The 22,368-nt window shown below is 36.6% G+C and overlaps 1 protein-coding gene across 12 annotated transcripts in view; it reads left to right on the top strand.

Annotated features, from left to right (window-relative positions):
• The window catches only part of LOC110452441 (teneurin-m-like), a 202,283-nt gene that overhangs the window by 141,010 nt on the left and 38,905 nt on the right, over positions 1-22,368 (top strand). For all 12 annotated transcript variants that reach the window (XM_021500988.1, XM_021500987.1, XM_021500984.1 and 9 more), the window contains 6 exons: positions 1,222-1,390; positions 9,878-10,095; positions 13,598-13,672; positions 14,119-14,393; positions 18,764-18,890; positions 19,524-19,628. In XM_021500988.1, coding sequence (XP_021356663.1) covers positions 1,222-1,390; positions 9,878-10,095; positions 13,598-13,672; positions 14,119-14,393; positions 18,764-18,890; positions 19,524-19,628 — 969 coding nt within the window. The remainder of the gene's footprint in view (positions 1-1,221; positions 1,391-9,877; positions 10,096-13,597; positions 13,673-14,118; positions 14,394-18,763; positions 18,891-19,523; positions 19,629-22,368) is intronic.

Genomic DNA, 22,368 nt, shown 5'->3' with positions numbered 1-22,368 from the left:
AAAATAAACCACTTCTTAATCATTTCGCCTCTTTGAGCGTACAAAAGGTGCTTATGAACAGTTTTTTAACATCAGGTGGCACGACTTAACACTAGCGATCGAGTCTGTTGTGCGGGTAACAGGTACCGTTTGATGATGGTACTATCAAACGGTACTATTACCTGAGGCGTGGGTTTGGATAGCTCTATGTAGTATTTTGAAGATTTCTTCAAAGAGAACATTTTGTATATAAATCGAACCATTTATAGACAGAACCAGCCTTTTTTTATATGATTTTTAACATGCTGTTATTTTCCCTAGAGTGTCAACAAGTGCCTTGTTTATAAGTTTTGTATTGAACCTAATAAATGCCCTGGATACTTAAAAATTTCAGAAATAATTTCAGAACCTTCAAAACTTTTCAAATAACCAAATTAAATACTATTATTCTTGTTTGAGTAAGTTTGTAAGTTACAACGAAGAATAGGGATGCTCAAACCAGAAAAAGGATAGATGACACTTAAAAGAGATTGGGTACAATTAAGGGTGATTACGGTATTTCATTTTATCAATCTTATCATTATTGGAATTCCTTTTCGATGAACTATTGTTCTACATGTGTATGATTCTTGACTTCTCAAGTTCTCACCTTCTTCCATGAAAGAAACATTTAGTGGTTTTTCCGTCTGCTGTTTTATCGGAACGGGAGCGTAAGGTGTTAATTGGTCCGTACTCCATGTCTACTTGTCAGAACTAATGAGGCAGCAAGAAGTCACATTTTTAACATCAGAACCAGCTTGTTACATCATTAACAGAGAAAAAACACCAATGTCATTCACACAAGTCATACTTCTTCAAGTTTTACGGTTTTTCCTCAATGAATTACATATTTTTTTCTGTAAGGTAAAACCTGTCCTGTCAGCCATTGAATCAACAGCAAATTTTTTCTGCTATATATAAAATTCTCAGTTAACTCATTCACCCCTGAGAACACATTTTGAACTCTTCCAATTTAATGGTTTCAATAGTTCATTATGAAATTTCAGGGGTGAACGAGTTAATGGATCAAACAACTGAGATTTTCTTCAATGTAAAAACTGTCTTGAGCAGATGAATCAGAACAGAAGGCTTTTTTCACATTCAAAACTTTTTCAATCAATGAATCATTGACCATTGTGTGCAGAAACAGACTTGTGTAGGTTTTTGTCATCTGTTGTGACGCAGTGTTTCCTTTGTTGTCAGACGGCCATCCCAGGTTCCCTCGAACAGTGCCAAGGTCAGGGTCGGTGCCAATGTCAAGGTCGGGAGAGATGGTTGATCCACAGGCGGTGTGGGTCCCGCCTGGCTCCAATACAGTTCCAGCTCACTTTTCAAACGGAGAAAATCAAAACATGAACCACTTAGACAATAGGTAAGTTTGATATATTTGTTTGTTGTTGTTTGTTTTCACTAAGACAACAGGTGAGTTTTGTGGTTGCTGATATTTGTTTACAGAGAGACATGTTTGTAAGAAATCTAATCTTGATTTCAGAAAGTGTTATGTTTCTAAAATATTTCTGTTACTTCTAAAACAACATGTACAGATTGATTTCTAAATATTTGCTGCTTTCAGTATAAGATTCTTTTTGTCTGGTTGCTGTTTGCCTCAACAAAAACAACAGTAAAACTGGTATGGTAATAAATAATAAATTCTGTTAAAACATAGTAATACAAATATTAAATTTGACTCGTGATTTAGCAATAATGCAGAACACATATCATATAAATGTAAAGAAAATCTGTTATTGTAGAGGGTCAGTGTTCATTCGCAATAAACAAACAATTCACAGAGATTTGAAGAACTGTTTATTGCCATCAAACATATACTAGACAGTTTTTGCTCCGATTGTATATGTTATCATAGCTACTGTGCCCTAGCAATGTGGGAAGGGAAGAGATAGCTGGTACATCAATTACACTTTGAAAAGTCTACAATTTTTTTTTGGATGATTGGGTTTTTAAATATTTATTTGAAAGACGTTAAACCCATATACCTTGCTTCTTTGAACAAATTTATCAACCGCAATAGTTGCTGGCACTGAATTATCAATCCCCGGTGAGGAAAAAACGCTGCTTGTAATTTTTGTGTGGTCCTGAAAATGATTAATTACTGTACTGTTAGCATTTGGCACTGTCTTCTCCGAGATCTATAAACCTGTATCAATAAACAATGAAATACCTGTCAACGGTCAGACATCTGTACAGGTAAAAACTTTTATCTGAATTACTAATTAACAAGTACGTCAATAATAAAACAGTTCAGATATCAAGGTGAGGCTACGGTCATCGTGCTGTCTTTGGGCTTCTTCACTATGAGTTTTCAGATAAGTTTGATTGGTCTATCGATTGGTAGGGGTCAGAATATGACCTTGAATAAAGTGATATGGGACCGTCGGTTCTTTAAATGGGAGTGACCATTGAGCTTGATGGATTGGCATTCTTTGAGAGTGTTTCATTCTCCTCGATTCGCAGACTTTTTAAACGTCAAAGCTCGACCAAAAATAAGTTTCTTGTTGATTGATGATGTAAGGAGCCATTATCGGGGCAAATGGATGAGAGAGCCGAGTTGATCAGAGTAACGGATCTCGCGTGATCATTGGGTTCGCTTATATTCTGACTGACTATAATGGGTGTAAAAAAAAAGCTTATCACTGTAGATGTTTTGCATATAACTGTCAGATTGTGATACTCATATGTGCCTTTGACATCCTGCATCCTCACAGACTGCAGCAGGTTATATACAAAGGAACCATTCGCGTGAAGCTTTGCGCTTATCGCCAGTGTCACAGTTGACATGAAAATGTAGAGACATGCAGAGTTGTTTATTGATGGGAAGGATATACAATAAAATATCAATAGAAGAATGATAAAGCTGTGATAAGGCCACGGTTGTCATGGGGAATTAGCTCTGGAAGTCGTGAAGCTGACCAATGTGTCAGGGGAGACAACCCCATCGGTCAGATCTGATACAATTCTGAGCGTACTTGCATGTGTGTCGCGGAGACTGTTACGTGATGGGTAAAACCTTGGCTTGATATACATAGCTCCCCTCGGACCAAATAGGTTTGCCCCGTTCCATCACGTCTATAGAGCTCTTTTATAGTTTGCATGACAAAATACAGAAATTTCCAGTATTGCAAAAAAAATCATTATGGAAACGTTGATGAGAGTGGCCTCCCCTTAACATTGTGTGACAGCTCCCACTCAGCAATCTTTTTATGATCCATTTTTATTGCAGATAAATTGTTGGTTTCATGTCACTTTTTATTACCATATCATGTCATCTGGTTTTCAATTATCTATTTGTTCTGAAAGAAGGAATTGAGTTATAGAATAGAAAAGGACTGCCCATGTTTTATACATTAAGTTGTCCAATCTAATTAGCTTAACAGTAATGGGTAGTGGCTACTATTTTTTATTTCTTAGTGAGGTATCTGATGAATAGGTTTGTTGTTATGACAATGAAACAGGTGATAAAACACGCAAACCTGAGCTTATATTTTAAGGTCACACACTCTTCATTTTTTTTCCTTATTTAAATTTTGGGTTCTTATAGCAATATAGCATGTCAATATTTGTCATTGCTCACAAGTACCTGTTATGTTTGTGTAGTTTTGAATTTATGGTGAAACATAACAGCCTGGGCGTAATGTGAAGTTCTGTAGCTGAGGTCAGGCTCTAGATATCCATCAGCGATTGATTAGTGTCTTCAATGTAAAAGTAGGTCATACGAGACAAAACCCAGGACACCAGTAGGTAGAGGTCAGAGGTCAATGGAAGTAAATACTTCAGAAGCTGTGGTGTCGGCTTGACAGCGGCTTGACTTATTAAAGCTGACATATAGCCAATATTTCAATTCCCACAGCAATTTCTATGTAAATTTTCCTGACAGTATGGAAAATACCTAGCACAAACATGTTCAATATACTATGGAAAATGTAAAAAAGAAAAAAATCTTTCCAGAAATTTGGAATTGAAACAATTAAAATAGATTTGTATTATGCTTATGTTTTTGAAATGCAGGAATATTGATGCAGGAATATTTCTTTCTGCTTTAATGCTGGTTTGGGGAATGACGGAATGTATTTTTTTATTATTTTTTTAAAGAAAATGAACTTATAGGGTTGTGTAATTATGTGACGACTCCCAGCAGTATTGACTTATGCCAGGCAGGGTGCTTTCGGCTCGCTCAGTATGTATATATCGTGAACCAATCGGCTCAATAACATGTACAACATACCAGGCTAGATATGTAAGTCGGTAGGGGTACATTATCATCATCATCAAGTGTGGTGGCGATGCACCGTCACTCTGTGGGGTCTGTGACTGGTAAGGGCAAACAGAGTCCTGATGCCTCACAGCTGCCACGAAATGCCTTGAACGCTGGGATAATCTCCGGAATAAAAGAGAATACTGTTGAGGCACTGTACGTAATGTGTAAAATAGACGGATACATTAGCTTGACACCGTGTGACTGTTACATTTGTGATTTTTTAAGTAAATACCATAGCATCCCTACGCCATTAGCTGGTAGATTATAGGGTATATATATATATCCTACGTCGTCAATCATTGTCTGATAATGTTTGACAGTTATACATTCTTTCCAATTAGATCTGTAAATCTCATTTGTTTGCGTCATATTTGTGTGAGTTTCCTCCCGAGACCTCTGAAGGCCGGCCTGCGTCTGTTTCTGTTATGAGTATAGGAGTACAGGGAAATCAAAACATATTTACTGTTTTGTCACATCATACATATATAACAATCTGAGAATCGTTTGTACGTGGATCATGGAAATTTAGCGAGGCATGCGTGAAAGTAAAAGATAAATATGTTTATAAAAGAGGGAAAAAAATCCCCTCTGGAGGATTCATGCTTTGTTTCCACAAGGTCAAAAGTCGTTGATTTACAGGATAAAGGCATTACTAATATCCCATTCAAATATGACATTCCGAGATACAAACCGTCAATGTTTCCATGTTCAGAATTATACGGCTGTCAAAACCCATTAAAATGATTCTACAGTAGGGATTTAGAGATTTAAAGATGGAGATTGCGATGTATTCGCGGGAAAGTTTTGATAATGAAATGTCATTAACACAATGTTCCTGTAAGTTTCCTAGCTGACATTGTATTGATGTCATATTCTTAATATTTTTTGGCTGAAATGGCCTGCATGTTGCTGTGGTAATATTAACTTTTTATCTAGTTTTAATTTGAAGATATGAGACCCTTATATAAAAACATAAAACTGAAAAAAATAGGTTTGAACTAGATTCATGCTAAAAGTGAATCAAGATGAATTAAAACTAGAATTACGGTGATCTGTGTTAAAATCAAGTACCACCCAATAACAAAAGAATCGCGTGGAGTTGCTGACCTCATTAGGAGTTCGTTGACCTTTGTGTAGAGCTAATAAAAAACAACATTTAAGCCTTATAAAATGAAACACTACCTTCTATTGACATCATAAATAGATACTTGCTGGCTTATCTGGGGAGTGTAACAGTCATTTTTCTGGTCAATTAATTATCAGTAAACAACGACAAATCCAATCATTACCATGCGATAAAGCTTTTTTAATTAACGGAAAGTGTTTGATAAGAATACTGTAGTGTGGGACCGGTTTTAAGGAGAAATTTCGTGAGCTTCCACGACCACTGAACCTTGGACGGCCACATATGTCGAGGCAAAGGGAAAATACATTACACGATCACCTCAACGAAACATCAAAGACGAAAAAACAATGAAGATGTATTGCAAATGGCTGAAGATAACACAGACAGCTAGGCTTTTCAATTCTCTTTGTTGTAAAAAACAATATCTCATTGTGAACTGTTGTAACACTGCGTTTATGCGTTTGTGGCGACATTATTTGGACAGGTATTCACGTACTTAATCATTCCCATGTATTGAATAATAGCTTAACCGTTGACTCTCAATACACTTCCAATAAATTTTATATACACATAGGTTTCAGTCAACAAAGTGGACTCAAGATAGAGAGATAATCTTGGTTTGGTCCCATTCATTTCAAAAACAAAGAAAATCCATCCCAATTAAACTTTTTTAAAAAGAACCATCTGCTCAATGAAGTATAGCTTAATTCCACCAGAAATATTAGGCTTAACAGGGGGGGGGGGGGGGTTTAAGGTTAATAGTAATACGTATAACTATAATTACAGTTAGAATGTAGTAATCACCTATCTTAGACAATTCAGCTCATACACACCCCTAACATTTCATAATTAACTATTCCCACCTTTGATTTGGAAGAGTTCAAATGTGTCTTCAGGGATGAATGAGTTTAAGGAAGATTAGACATTCAATTGTTCTGCCAAATGATTGTGTGGGGCCTGTAATTGAGCTTTTAATAAAAGCCGTTCTTTATAAATACTCCGTTCCTTCCCCTTTCTCTTGCCTCCCTCTCCCCATTTCTGTCTCCCTTACCATTATCACCCCTTCCCCCTCCCCTATCTGTCCCCGAGTGACAAATGCCCTACCAGCATCCTTTTAGACAAGTTGACCAATAAAGATTAAGTCGTTTTTCTCGGAACATGTAAAATTTCCCAATAGAAGGAGCTTGGATACATTGTTAATTTGTCAAGCAAGACTTCTGACATTAAAAAAAAAAAATCTGTATTAAAATGGATGTCCTGACATATACGAAGCTCTGCGATGCTTGTCTGTCTGTGGGGTAACACGGACCTCTGTTTGCTATTGGATCAGGGACACGGGTTATTTGGAGACAGCGCGACTACACATTTACCTAAGCTGTCAGAATTTCGTTAAAATTGCAGTGCCTTGGGGTTCCACATATTACATACGGATCATGATACACCAGCTAGGGAATGAGCATTTGACCCAGCTTCGAAATGAGATAAAAAATAAAAAATGCAAGGGACAAAATTAAACCCACTCGATCACACTGAGCCTGACAGAGTCATGTTTCAACTTCTCTCAATATCTTGCAATTTTGCTAAATTACTTTTTCTTTTTCAATAACAGGCAAATCTGGTCAATGCTTTTTTTCAAAAGAATTTACTTTGAGGTATATATCACATTTGACACTTTTCGGTAAGGGTTCGAAGACCTTGTCGACATTTTTAGACCTCATTTGGCCTACATTTGCACAGTGAAATTTTATGCACTAATTTATTTCCTGCAGTGTCTTTTAACAATAAACTCTTTTTGAAGTTATTTCAGTCATTTAAAAGAAATGAAGTTTAGGGTTGGTTGTGGTTTCTTAGCACCGATAATCAATCTCGACACGTTTACTACTGCAGCGTGTATTGAATCTGCATCTAAATCAACACAAGCACACTGAAAAATCACCACAAGTAAAACTTTCAAGCCCAAAATGGTTGGCTGTTCAAATACGCAGTAGAAATAAACGAGATCAAAAAGATTTCTCCAGATCATAACGAGTGCTTGTCATGTGACCATTTACATTTAGTCATTCCACCTCAAAGACGGCAACGCATGACAAAGTCATCTTAGGGTTTCGACTGTTTCCTTTAATACCTTTGTGTGTTTCTTGTGTTCCCGAGACTCCCGGCATCATTGTCCAATCCGCGGGCCTATAACTTTCTGGTGATGATTAAGGTAATAGCTAAACTGGTGGCAAAATGTACCTGGATTTGCACCTGAATCAGTTAATTAGGAGCTTCGGTTTTGATGTTGAGACTGGTCAGGTAAAATTCATGTCAAACTGCAATTAGATTTAAACGTTTCAGCAGAAATGATGGCCGAGCGACATTAGAAACAGCCCAATAACATTATCTCTTGTCCCGACAATGATGATGTCATCGTGCATCAAACGTACGGGAAGCACAACAAAATAAAAATACGTAGTGCTCCTGAATCCATGCAAGCCTGTGAGGAAACTTTGTGTGTCATAGACATTTGACGAATTATTTCAACAAAGAGGTTGACTCTTATGAATAATAGACCCATTTGATGATTGATATTTTCCTGTGGGATTTTGACCCGAATATCGGTGCACTGTTGTAGAAAACGTGGTCATCTGATCAAAATAAAAAAACAAACAAAAATTGCAACTTCTGCAGAGGACAAATCCCATCAGCCTTAAGCTTTAAATCGTCCTGTGTGATGCTGTGCCTTGCATACATAATTGCGTTAATAATTCATTAAATGGTTCTTACTGAAAAGAAAAAGATTTTCATTTTCTGTTAATAATTTTTTATTTTTATTTTTTTGTTACGAATGATAAAGGATTTTTAATGGAGCCTTGCAGGAGCTCCACACTAGGGGTACGTTAAGTGTCGCAGTCAACAACACATGGTGTAATGAAGCGAGAGGAGTTTCGTCTACTTAGTTAGGGACAAAATCAATAGGCTCATGATGAATGTTCAAAAAACGAAAAAATGGCCGATTGGTTAAAACCCACGCAACAATTATAAAGAATGCCTTGACTGCAGTATGACAAGTCAAATGTTCTCAATTCCATTATTGTATTGCTATTTATTGATAATGCATGCATCTAAAATCTTTAATCAATGTATGAAATTTCTTTTCAATATTTCTATTCCCGTTGTGCCTGTTAATACAACTTTACCATAGCGACGTAAATCATCTGTGTTTACGGGGTTGTCAGGGCATTATATACCATACACTGTTGGCAAAACGTTGGTTGCCAGGAATCAATTAAAGTGTATCGTAATTTACATGGAACATTATCGAGGAGCCAGCTCCGCACACAGTCATGCTGTGTTTTCTGGCCTAGGTGACATGTTGTAATATGTGTAATATGATTTCTGTGGGACATTATTGAGATGCTGATACAGACTGGAACCTGTGCTACAATTAAGGCTGCTACCACAATAACACACGCCACACCGGGCTGCATGCGCCGCGCGATCACTGTCGTCCGTCAATCCCTCCCATAGCTGTGTCTCCATCACACATTGCTGTACACATTGTATGGTTCACTAGGACAATGACGACAATTCGTAGAAAGTGAAGTGAGCAAGACTTCAATTACCCTGGTCATGTGACCACTTGCCGTGTGTACTTCACAACTCGGAGCCTTTGGTCTGCAGGGAAACGCTGTAATTGGCATTTTGTAGTCTTCATTTTTTCTGCCCAAGTCTAGAATGAGGATCTGCAGGCTGTTTTAGTGAGAGGCACTGGTACCACTCATCCCACTTTTGAGAGTTGTATAAGAGGCGGTACCTCAATTCCTGCTCCATATATAGAAATCACAAGTCAGATTTCAATGACTGCTTACCTTGGTTCTGGAGTATATACACATTTGTGGCAACATTACAGCTGCAGTTGGTGGCAATGAGATTTAAAGTGTCGCTGATTTCCATCAAAGTGTCGTTGATTTCCACGTTTATATCTGTGCAAACTGTACTCTAGCTTAATTGAATATATTACTTACCGTTTATGAGTGCTCAAAGGACTTCAGCAGTTAGGAGCTGAAAATTATTTTATCATGAACAGGAAATTTAAGCAACACTTTTTTCTTCCGAGAAATTGATGGAGTTATTCATTAACATGACATCAGTTGTGAATGTTGACAGTGCTACATAAGTGACGCTTAGCATGTGATGATTTAAAACTCTCAATATTTTTGTCAATGATAAATTGATTGATGCATTGGGCTTTGATACTGAGCCAATTGTTTTGTGAGCATTAAACGTGTGGACAGGTCATAATACTAAACTCTGTAATAATGAGCTTACGAACAATTTGAATATTTCAACTCGGCATTTATTTGTGAATATATATATGTATGTATCACCTTTATGACAATGAATACTTGAAATACAAATTGGACTGAACTTGAATAAATAAAGATGGTGATTATTTCCCCTTTAATTGCTCGTTGCAGACACGCATTTACGCATACACACTTCGGCTGCCAACAGGGGGCGCCCCCGCCGGGGGTCGTGTACCCCCAACACATGTCCCAGGATTATTACTCAAAGTTTAGCAACACTAGTCATCGGATGAAGGAGAAGTTGGAGAAACGTTGTTCCTGGAAGTGGACGGCGGTCATTCTTATGGTCATCTGTGTTATTCTGCTCGCTTGTGCAGCATGTTTCGGAGGTATGTATACAATTTAATTCTGAAAAAATCGAAAATTTATCTCTTTTTTTTTTTACCAGGAAATCACTATACATGTTTAAACCTCAGGGGGCCACAGAATTTAGTCGGTAAATTTTGATAATGAGTTTACTGTTAACTTGATCATTCTTTGCAATATGATACATTACAAAGTTTGACGAGCTTCATATTCCTTTTGTACAGATTTGTTTTTACACTGAAATATTGCAAGACACACGGTGTTTCCATCCTTAATTCTGTCTCTGGTGATTTTTTTTTACACAGTATGAATGACAATATGAAATTTTGATCGGAGAAAATTGTAATGTTATAATGTAATTATATGTAGCTTATAGGAGCTGAAAATGTAGAGAAAACAACAACAAAAAATAAACAATGAACAAAATTACATTACTGAGAAAAATGCTTTCATTTTAACATTAATATTATTACCAATTTTGTTAAAAAAAAAATGGAATTGTAATTGTAATTGAATTATGAGCTATTTCTCTGAGGTATCTGATGAAAAGATTTTTTTTTTTTAAATAAGATTTTTTTGGCCTTTTTTCATTATAAGTTATAGAACCTTCGCCTTCTGCAGAAAACTACAATACATGTTTTTGTACCAATGTCATGAATTTGTCTTAATTCAATATAAATAGTATGGGTAACTAGAGAATAACACAGATGTGATTGATGAATACAAGTTCCATATTACCAATCCTAACCCCAAATTGGCCAATCCAAGCACAGTCATCTTAACAGTCCATCTAAGACATCGTTACTATTTTTAACTTCACGTAATGTACGATGGAAATTGCTTAAGTCTGATATCCAAATAAGAAATTTGACAAATTAATGACTGTTTTGTCTTGACTAGCACAGTAGATGTTACTAATCTTGAATAAAAAAAAAAATGAGATCTAAATCTAAAGTTGACAAATCTATCAATGTTGAGATCAAGCACTGGGGTTGTGTCTCTGACCTTTCGTCTTGCCAGCGTTTATCTGTCCCAGAAGTATTTCTAACCCATCTAAGATGTCCCCTATTGATTCATGTATTTTCATGAATTTCAATAATTGCCCCGAGTCTGACTATTTAGGAGATTCTGTGGTTCTTGGTCCTATCCAATCGGCCCTAATTGTTTGCTCAAGGCCATCGCTAGATATTCCCTCTGACAAAATTCTGTGGCTGTTGTCCATTCTACTTGACCTGCAAATTCCAGTTCTGATTCTGATAATGTCAGAAAATTTTCGGTGTAGGCTCTGATAATGTCAGAAAAAATTCAGTGCAGGCTCCGATAATGTCATGTAGGCTCCGATAATGTCAGAAAAAATTCAGTGCAGGCTCTGATAATGTCAGAAAAAAATCAGTGCAGGCTCCGATAATGTCAGAAAAAGTTTCAGTTCAGATTCAGATATTTTCAAAAAAAAAAAAAAGGACCAGAATTCTGGGTCAGATGTAGGTTTTTTCACTTTTCACAAAAATGGAAGAAATTAATTATTCAGTTTAATACATCGTCAATTTTTTTTGGTTCTTTTTTTAATTTTTGTTTTACTGCAAAATGCTGGAAAATCTTTGGTCAATTTATCAGTGAAATTTGATCAAAAGACATTAATACCCAGCGTAGAGACTTTAACTGTGATGTCATAGTGTTAAAAAGCAACGAACTATGGAGTGGCTTAGTCTTAGGGCTGGGCAGTGGAAATTATTACCCTGAATATATTCTAGTGCAAATTGTAAACAAGCCGTTCTGACCAATTTTGGGTCACTTTTGAGGTCAACTTTTTTTATGAAAACTTAATCATAAGCATTAACAACTGTTTTGATAATCAGTTGATTATAAAAAGAAATAAGTCCAGACCATTTTTCAGTTTCACACATACATACCCTGTCGATTATCGAAATTTTCCCGTCAATGTTTAATTAAAAAAAATAACATCATCAGCCAAAACATTTGTCAATTAGGTAATTATATTTCATTAATTGACATCAATTCAAATTTGCTCTGATGTTGCAATTATCTAAAGTATTTTGAAAACAAAAAACAACATTCTGACGGGGAAATTGTCATCGGGCCTATCGCGATTACCCATTACGGGATGGTTACTCATGCAAGTTGTTCCAATTTAATGGCAGAATATTACCCGTGTTACATGATGGGTGGGCTTTTTGCTGAACTCGTCTATTGATGATGTATGTTTCTGGTGAAACAGATATTGGCAACAGGGGCCACCAACTATACATTCAGTTTATTAGTAGGTTTTAAGAAATGAATTTTGAAGTAGTTTTTCCAGCCACCCGGGGACAGATTAGAATACATTTTATGGATGTCTTCGGTATTGTTTTGCTCCCAGCATGCATTGGGCTTTAATCCATTATGGTTGCCATAGCATCGGTTTGAATGATTGTCAGAAGGAGGCCATTTCAAATTGCCCCTCCGAGGTCCTATATAGCACACAAGTGTATGATCCAGAATCCCTGCCCTGAACTACGACAGTGCAGAGCATAATATTGTAAATTAAATATGGATTTTTATTTCGCCTTTTTTTTCCCCCATTATGAAGCCAGTTTGTGGGATCATTTCTGAAACTCGGAACAGATAGGTATCAATGTTATATCTGTTGTCCATCCATTAGTACGTAGGGCCAGATCGTGTTCTGGGGGGGGGGGGGGATAGCTTTACAGGGTTCGCATTCAATGAATGTGTCCAGTAAAACTCGTGGATTTTTTTTCTGTACCGGTGTGTCGATATCAGATTTTTCAGTATTACCCCGGAGACTACGAAACATTATTAGGAATGATATTCCTGTCCGTGGTGTTATGGTCATCGTTGTTCTAAACTTGTTTTAGGTCTCCCCTGATGGAACATGACCGTTTTATTTTCATTGCCATCAGGAAAACATTGCCTCTTATTCATATTGTTTTATGTGTTTTAAGATTGTTTTGTATATATATATGGCAGTCTTACTTCCTAATTTGATGGTTGTCGGATAGATGGGTTGGGTTATCTCCCCTTAATCTGATCATAATACTCAGGAACTTTCATTTTCAGTGATAATTCAATTGCTCAATTGCAGTCTATATATACTGCCACCATTTTTCCTGTAACAATTTGTCAAGCAAGAGGTTTAGCAAAATAACAATGGGAATAGGTGTAAAGGCAATATGTCAAGAAGAAAGAGATAGCTAGCTAGTACGCCTTAAAAAATATTTTTAAAACACATAAAACAATATGAAGCAAAATTGTAGAATATAACAGAGCATTATAATTTCTAAAGTTTACCCTGAAAAAAGGAATTCGTGTACAAAGTTGTTTACAAGATATTCACTTTAACAATAATTATATAATGGATGTACTCTTATGTAAGGTAAGCATGGGGGTTGCATCTTGTCTTGAAACTTTTTGTAAATTTTACAAAATTTTCAAAATTAAATCCTTCCTTTGAAATAAACAAATGCTTAATATGTAGGAATTTCATTGTATGTCTTCTTGTCTTTGCAGCCATGTTGTTATTTGAAGAAAAAGAGATGGTAGCTACAGAAAATGGTCATAGTGCCTTGAATTCTAGTCGAACAGGTGAGAAAGTGTAGAAAAAGGGTTTAATTACTTAACCAATTTTCTGTTGATTTCATTGCAATCTAATCCGCTGGATTCCACCTACTGTTATAACAACTTATTGAAAATATTTCAGATAAAAAGGAAATTTCTGACGTACCAACATGTGTTTCTGAAGTTTTGTTATTAAATCAAATCGGTTTTTGTACCTGGTATTATAAAAACTGGGCATGATTTGTTTCAAATTATTTTAAAGTCTTCATGCTGTGTAGTCTTTTACTGGATGCGCACTATAGCTGTATACATGGGATTATATGCTTTACAAGTGTAACTCATCCACCCCTGAAATTTCATAATGGACTACTCCGACCATTTGAATTGGAAGAATTCAAATGTGTCTTCAGGGGTGAATGAGTTAATTAACATTTTGATGTCTAATTAGCAATCCTTTCCTTTCTTCCTCACAGGTACAAGAGTGAATCCAAATTTCCAAAATCCTTTGTTATTCCAAGTTGGAGATGTGAAGCAAACAAAAATACAACCACAATCGTTTTGGACAATGAAGTTTATGCAGAAAGAACCAAAATTTATCAAGTTTAATTTTTCAATACCTGGCAGTGCAATGCTTGGTTTCTATGCGAGAAGACATGCGCCTCCGACAATAGCACAGTTCGACTTCTTTGAGGTCTTCGACGGAAGTAAAATCACACCATCCTCGAGAAACAAAAGAGCTCTATCAAAGGTAATTAACTACTTCGTTGTTTATGTCTTTGAATTAATTTCTTCATCAAATGTTGACTAGCTTTTCCAGATACTTAATCACTAGATCTGATGGGATGAAATTTTCCATTAGAAGTTTAATAATAAGAACCCTTATATCAGAAATCAAGAGTTTACTTTCAATTATTTTAGCCATAAATCATTCTGCACTATAGTTGAAGAGCAAAAACTAACTGTTAGCTCGTGGCCTGCAAAACATAATTACGTATCCCCTTTTAGTCGGAAACAGAAAAAAATGAAAGAGTGAAAAGTCTGTCACCCTGTTACCAGTTTGTTGTGCATCAAATTGGGACGGAACGTAATGTATGTTCATGATTATCCTTCATTTCTGGCGAAATTATTGAATTATCCATTGATTTACGTTTCATATTTGAAGGTGATTCGATTAAATATGTACAAATGAATGGTGTTAAGAGGATACGTTAGATGTCTGTGTGGAGAGGTTGTAAAACGAATCTCCCCGCAGACGAACACAGAGGATCACTGGCGGCTTCAAACTCGGAACTACCTAACGATGTTATTAAACACTGTATGTCTCAACAGCCATCTCCAAGTGGTTTACACATAAATACCGTAAATATTCTGGGAGTTTTGATCGGAGGCATTTCACATAAACGCCGTAAATATTCTGGGAGTTTGATCGTGTAAAAATAATCGGCTACATTGCATATAAATACCATAATATTCCAGGAGTTTGATAATGTTAAAATAATTGTCTACATTGCATATAAATACCATAATATTCCAAGAGTTTGATAGTGTAAAAATAATCAGCTACATTGCATATAAATACCTAAATAATAGGGGAGTTTGACATTGTAAAAACAGTCGGCTACATTACACATAAATACTGTAGATATTCTGGTAGTTTGATAGTGTAAAAACAGTCGACTACATTACATAGAAATACCGTAAACATTCTGGGAATTTGATATTGTAAAAACAGTCGGCTACATTACACATAAATACTGTAGATATTCTGGTAGTTTGATAGTGTAAAAACAGTCGGCTACATTACACATAAATACCGTAAACATTCTGTGAGTTTGATATTGTAAAAACAGTCGGCTACATTACACATAAATACTGTAGATATTCTGATAGTTTGATAGTGTAAAAACAGTCGGCTACATTACATAGAAATACCGTAAACATTCTGGGAGTTTGATATTGTAAAAACAATCGCCTACACTACCAGTTTACTTACACTTTCAGACCAGCTCTAGTTCTTTCAGATGCATGTTAAGGTTGATCACTTTGAAAAATGATAAACACTTCAAATATACCCACACATACTGAACTTATACCTTAGATACAACTGGCAAATTCACACAGCACAATTCATTGTGTACTCTTACTGTCAGCAGAGGTCAAAGTGCACAATATAGTTACCAATAAGGTCAAATTGTCCTCGCTCTACTAACAAATTAAAGGTCAAAGAGCAATGTATAGAAATGTACAAAAGAGCCTTGACCTTTGACCTTCAATAACAGTAAATATGACTACCTACAAACTGCAGACCGATTTCCATTCCAATGAATTATTTTTTCTGATATAAGATGAAAAACTCTTTAGTTACATAGTAGATTGTAACTTGAGTACCATCAGTATACTTTGTTGCCTTGATCATGACCTGGCAGTGGATATTAATTATCGCGAAAGCGTGTTATCTTTCGGCAGATGGTCACTAGAGAAACATACTGTTTTCTCTAGATCACCGTTTACAGAAACGTTCTATAAAAACTTTCAGTGGTCCTTAGGTGGTATTTTTTGACAAGAGTGGTTCCAGGTTGGCATGGCGTAAAAGGAGTTTTATGGGTTAGACTTACATCAGTATTGCGATACCTATGTCTTACTGTAAAGGTCAGAGTGCCGTTATGTATGTGTGTTATCCCAGACCCGAGGTGTGAAGTACTGACGGTGAACACTGGGACCCATTCGTCAGAGTCGGATTTAATTTGTCCCATCTTTTGACCTCTGCACTTGACAGGATCTTCTCTTGTAAGAAATTGGTAGAATACAATATATGTCTGTGGTAGATTGCGCAGTTCAGTCACATGTTGCCAGAGACTTTGACATATGGGTGTATGTTACACCTACTGAGAAATCAGGGCCTTGAAGTATCCATTTCTGTATATCTATCCATCTTTCAGGAAATTACCTTGCTAGACATTGGTGCCAATATTTTATGTTTCAGTTAATGTATAAGACTGTTGTGTCTATATTTACGATACAAGACTTTGGTGTCCGGTGACTGTTTTTTATACAAGACTTTGGTGCCTTGTTTAGATACAAGACAATGGTGCCTAGTGTTATATACAAGACAATGGTGTCTAGTTTAAGATAAAACAGTTTATCGGATCACAGAGGATAGGATCTACATGTGTGTATCTCAGACCACCAAATCTGGGAGGTTACTCTGTATATTCAATTTCTTTGGGGGGAAAATTGTAGAGACAGGTGAAGTGTGGTTCATGTTTGTTAAGATCTGACGTTTGATAAAAGACTCTGCCTTATCTAATATCAACTTGAATTCGCCCCAGGGTGATTAGTTTCTAATGTATAGTCTGACAATTGGTACAAGAGGTTTCTAACAAGCCCTCCTCCCCACCACCTTTTCTTTCCTTCTCTCCTCCTTCTCTCTCTCTCTCCTCCCCTCCTTCTCTCACTTGTTCTACTCTGTCTCTCTCCTCCTTCTCTGACCCCTTATCTCTCTTTTCCTTTCCTCCTTCTCTCCTCCTCCCCTCTTCTCTCTCTCCTCCCCTCCTTCTCCCTCCTCTCCTTTCTTCCTTCTCTCTCCTCCTCCCCTTCTCTCTCCCCTCCTCCCACTCTTCTCTCTCTCCTCCTCCCACTCTTCTCTCTCTCCTCCTCCCCTTCCTTCTCTCCTCCTCCCCTTCTCTCTCTCTTCCTCCCCCTCTTCTCTCCTCCTCCCCTCTTCTCTCTTTCCTCCCCTCCTTCTCCCTCCTCCCTCCTTTCTTCCTTCTCTCTCCTCCTCCCCCTCTTCTCTCTCTCCTCCTCTTCCTCTTCTCTCCTCCTCCCCTCTTCTCTCTCTCTTCCCCTCCTTCTCCCTCCTCTCCTTTCTTCCTTCTCTCTCCTCCTCCCCCTCTTCTCTCTCTCCTCCTCCCCCTCTTCTCTCTCTCCTCCTCCCCCTCTTTTCAATCTCTTCCCTACCTTCTTTTTTCCTCCACTCCTCTTTCTCCCCTGTCTTATTGTTTACAGAGATTAACCATCTCACTGTGGACACAACACATTCTAATATTTTTACCACAATATCAAAAGAGGAGTACCTGTGGTCTCTTAACCATTGAGGGGCTTCCATCAGTGGGGATAATGATCCCTATCATCTGCAAAAGCATCGGTCTACATGTTTATCAATCGTACATAAAGTTGTCTACCAGTCAATTTGTTTGTAGCGGTTGATAAAGAATAATTTCGTGAATTGACCATGCAATCATGTAATGTCATGTATTCTGTTCGTTTGTGTCTATTTAGAATATAACCACTTTAAAAGTTTTCACGGTAAAACTTCCAAAGATTGTTGATGAAAAAATGTATTTGCTGCTCCTTGATCTGAAAAGAACTTTATAAATTAAAAAAAAATCTTCTGAAAATTGTCTGCTCTCTTGATTTCCACTTCATTTCTCTCTAGTGATTTCTAATGTTGAAAAGTGTCGTCTGCTCAGTGCCCATTTTTCATTGGCTGCAACTTAAATTTCTTCAATTTACAGTAACTGCTGTACCAAACGAGGTGAATTTGGTCACTTTTCAAAGTTTAGTTTGATAACCAGTACTTTAAGAGTGTTTTAACTTGATTAAATTTTAGGAAATGTTATCTCTACATGTACATAACGCTGGGAGACCAGCAGACTGTCTCCGATTTGTTCCTTTAAGTCATCATGCAGACCGTGCTACATCTTCAATTGAATTAAAAAAATGTTTTACCAAGCTACGTTCATATTGGATTCAAATTAAATTATAACACATTTTCTCAAAATAAACCTTTAATAAAATTGAGGTAAAAGATTAACAAGATTATATCAAAGTACACGTTTGGCTTCTAACAAGAAAATGGAAATTTCCAATTCTTACTACATAATTGGTTCTAAACCGAGCCCAAATATTTAAAACCGTTCCATTTGTGTCATAATTTGTATTTCAGTATCTTAAAACAAGACTGGGTTTAAAAACTTTATTTTTTTCAGTTCCACGTCAAGGAGACAATATGCTTGTTGAAATATGTATGATAACATTTAAATTACCAGTTACAAATATAAAGTTTGAAGTAAATTATCGGAGAAAAGTTACTGATTCAACGATTTTGGTATTTTACAGGACAAACGAAGCTATAATGGTAAAGATACGGCATTAATTCATTATATGGAAGAGGGCAACTGGTATGTCGCAGTGTTCAACGACCGCAATGAGCCAGAATACATCTCCTTCAAAACGGACGTCTACGGTAAGAGTCTAGACTGCGGGTCGTACGTCAACAGGGAAAACTTTCAGTTCCTTCATCTGTTATATCAAATTACTTGATTTTCTTTACGGAAACCATTTATCCGAAATGATGTCTACACATTGTATGTATCATATGTAAGAAGCAGACGGTCATTGTGTTGCCACAGTTGAGAATTGATTACAAATAGAATAACTTGATGTTTTGTCACAAAAATTCAACATGTACCACGACATGGGAATAACGTTTTTTATTTTGGACATTAGAATTAAAATCGATCTTGACAGGGGAATATTTCGTCATGAATTATGACTCAGAAAACAGATAGGCATGCATGTCTAGAACTACTGTCAGTCGTAAATATATCCTGTCCTTTTCTGATGTCTGGCAAAATCATATCCCATAATGCACTTGCCCTCTATCTGGCCAAAGTTTAAAATTAAAATAATATTATTGTTACTGTCAAATAATTAATTGCTACGATGTTTTTCGATTTGAAATGTATCCAAGTTGTATTTAACAAAAAATGAAAAAGTATTTTGTTTAAGTCATTTTCAAGATTATGACATACATTTGTTGTACATTGGTACTACTGGGTATATATATTCTAAATTAAATTGTTTTTTGACCAATCAGATACACTAGGTACAGACTGCCCTAATGACTGCCACGGACATGGGGAATGTTTCAAAGGTCAATGTCGCTGTTTCCCTGGATACGCTGGATGGGACTGTTCACAGAGTAAGTTTTTCCACAAATTCTTGAGATTTACATAATGGAAGCATGCTGGGAAGTCAAAACCAGGAAAAAATAGCAAACAACGTTTCCAACTGGCACACATGTTTTATATGAGCCTATTAAGCCAGGTAGTCGTAATTGAGAATTTTTGTATGTCGAAGATGAAACATTTCATCTAGACTGTATATACCGTACTTTACCCTTTCACCACTGTAGACCATAATGGACTCATCCAGATCAATGCATGGTAGGGTTCATTAAAGCTAGATAGGGGTGAAAGGGTGAAGTATATAACTTCAAATGTCATAATAGGTTTATCTGTTCTCGTCTGAAAGGTAAAAAGTACTTAGAACTCCCAACTGACCTTTTTTTTTTAGTATGGCTATCTGTCGGTAAGCATTCACAAAAAAACATGCACATGCAGTTCATTAGTCTAAAAATGGCTTAAATTTGAAGCGGAATGAATTCAACTAAAATCTAGACAATATTGTAATGTCATTTTCTCCCGATCTCGCAACCTTTTGGTGACCTGGAAAGCTGAAATCTCCGCGTCACTGATGGCCTCGGTCATCGAAGGGAGACATACTTTAAGAGCTGGCAATTTAGTTTGAGGTTGACAAGAGACGAAAGGCCATTACCGAATGTTACATTAAGTCATTAGTGAAAGAGTGTTGGATAAATCTTATTAGGCTGTGAAAGCAAACGTAGGACATTGTATAAAAAATAAAACGAAATATGCTGATGGTGCCAACTTTGATTTGGAAATGCAGGTGACTTTGACATTATTGATTTGTGGAGAGAATTTGGTTCATATTTCTTGATTAATGCTATTACGAGGGTGTTGTACATCAAGAATGAAGAGGAGACTGTAGCCTGTCGTCACCAGTGTTCATGTCCGTATTTCCATTTGACCAATATCAGCCATTCATTTGCTCTTTATTTTACCACACTTCATTAAATTGAACCATTGAGAAGTATCTTAATACCAAACCAATGTTTTCATAATTTCACAATATTTTCGTCTGTATTAGGGTTCATTATAATTCACGGCTTGAAATGGTTCCATATTCCTATTTAGAAGCTTCGCCATTTGTTCCCCATCATAATACTGATTCATTGCCCTCCCAAAGAACCATCATTGACTCATCGGAGCTTAAAAGATGGAGATGTTTTACTCCAGAGTGTATTTTAGGTCGGTCACTCATACAAATGACAGATTCCCTTGGTCAAAGTTTTCCCTTCTGTTTTCTGAGAAAACAGAGAAATGATTTCATCAGGGATGGCACATGTCTTGGTAGTGTGTCATTCATTTGTACGAGACGAAGACTGCGGGTACTGTGTGTGTGGTGACGCAACACTGGTATCCCATTCATAATGGCTTAATTCTGAAATTGTTTCAATTGTTTCAATTATAAAAACGGCATTGTTGGTCTTTACGAGGCAGAGCCCGAAATGATTGCAATTTAGACGTTTCTCTTAGAGAAATCTGCAGATGGGTTAAGGAACGTGCAGAAATACTGCAGTTTACACATTTGTATTGATGTAATTGTTTCCACAATTAAAAAAAAGAGAATCTTCTGTGAGATAATGACTAATTTTCAAACATGTTTTATTGACACATCTGATTTTAAATATTTGGAAATAAAAAATAAAAGAACATTTTTTTTTTTCTCTTTTACATTTAAGGTTCCCTGTACGTACCACTGCCAAAAACAGTATATTTGCATTGGAAACTTTTGTTTCCTGCATAGCTTTGATAAATCACTCTTGGAAGGTACCCCCAAACCCCCAACACCCAACACACCCAACACCCAACACCCAACCCCCCGAAACACCCAGCCCCAACCCCGATATTTTTTTTTGAAAAAAAAAATGTCAAAATTAACAGAATCAGTATTGAAGTGCATGTATGTTATTCAAAATCTGAATGAAATGTCTCTATAATTTAACAGAACAATTCCTCCAGTATTGTCTATTAACAACTATTACCAAACTACAGGTGTCATTTCTTAAGAGTGTGAATTCAAATTTCTACAAATTTCTACAGATTCCAGCTTAATAGTGCATCGTGGATGCAGAAGTGTATTTGCGAGACCCTATAACGTCTGCCCCCAAGTCACTAGGTCACGAACCGGCCTAGTGGGAAAATACTGAGAGGGACTTGAGTAGCAATCGATGGTGTTAACAGCTTTGTAAAGTCTAGCGGAGTGCAACACAAGCTCCAATTAAGGTCTTGTCAACAGCCGAAAAAAATAGAATCATTCATGACAGGCAGAAAGAACAAAGACAATGCTGTTTCTCTGCTGGTGATCTTCTGGCCTCTAACTTTGGTATCAGTTTTTTTTAATTCGATGGTGCACATTAGGTGTCACGATGTCAAACTTCAATCACCCTCCGTCCCTGAGCTGATTGGTTACTAGACTGTCTCCAGATGATTCCCTGCAATTTCGGATGCGTCATGCATGACCTAGTTACACTGTCATCATTAAAAAAAATGTATCTGTTTGATTTCTTATACACCCCCTCCCCTCCCCCTAAATATTTTCAAAATTTGAGAATAGAAAGTGTATGAATAGTGAACAAAATATAATATGACAGAAGAGTACCCTTGATGTCGTGATCAGGCTTTGGAATCTTTAAAAAAAAAAATTGTCATGAAATTTTAATAATGATTGCACTTTTTGTTAAAACTTTGATTCTCTTAATCTTGTCAGAGTGACGGAGAATAGTTGATTTCCCTAGC

This window comes from Mizuhopecten yessoensis, unplaced genomic scaffold (genome assembly GCF_002113885.1).
Source record: "Mizuhopecten yessoensis strain PY_sf001 unplaced genomic scaffold, ASM211388v2 scaffold6683, whole genome shotgun sequence".
NCBI lineage: Eukaryota > Metazoa > Mollusca > Bivalvia > Pectinida > Pectinidae > Mizuhopecten > Mizuhopecten yessoensis.
Note: the sequence above shows the minus strand (reverse complement) of the source record. Positions and strands in the feature narration are given on the sequence as shown.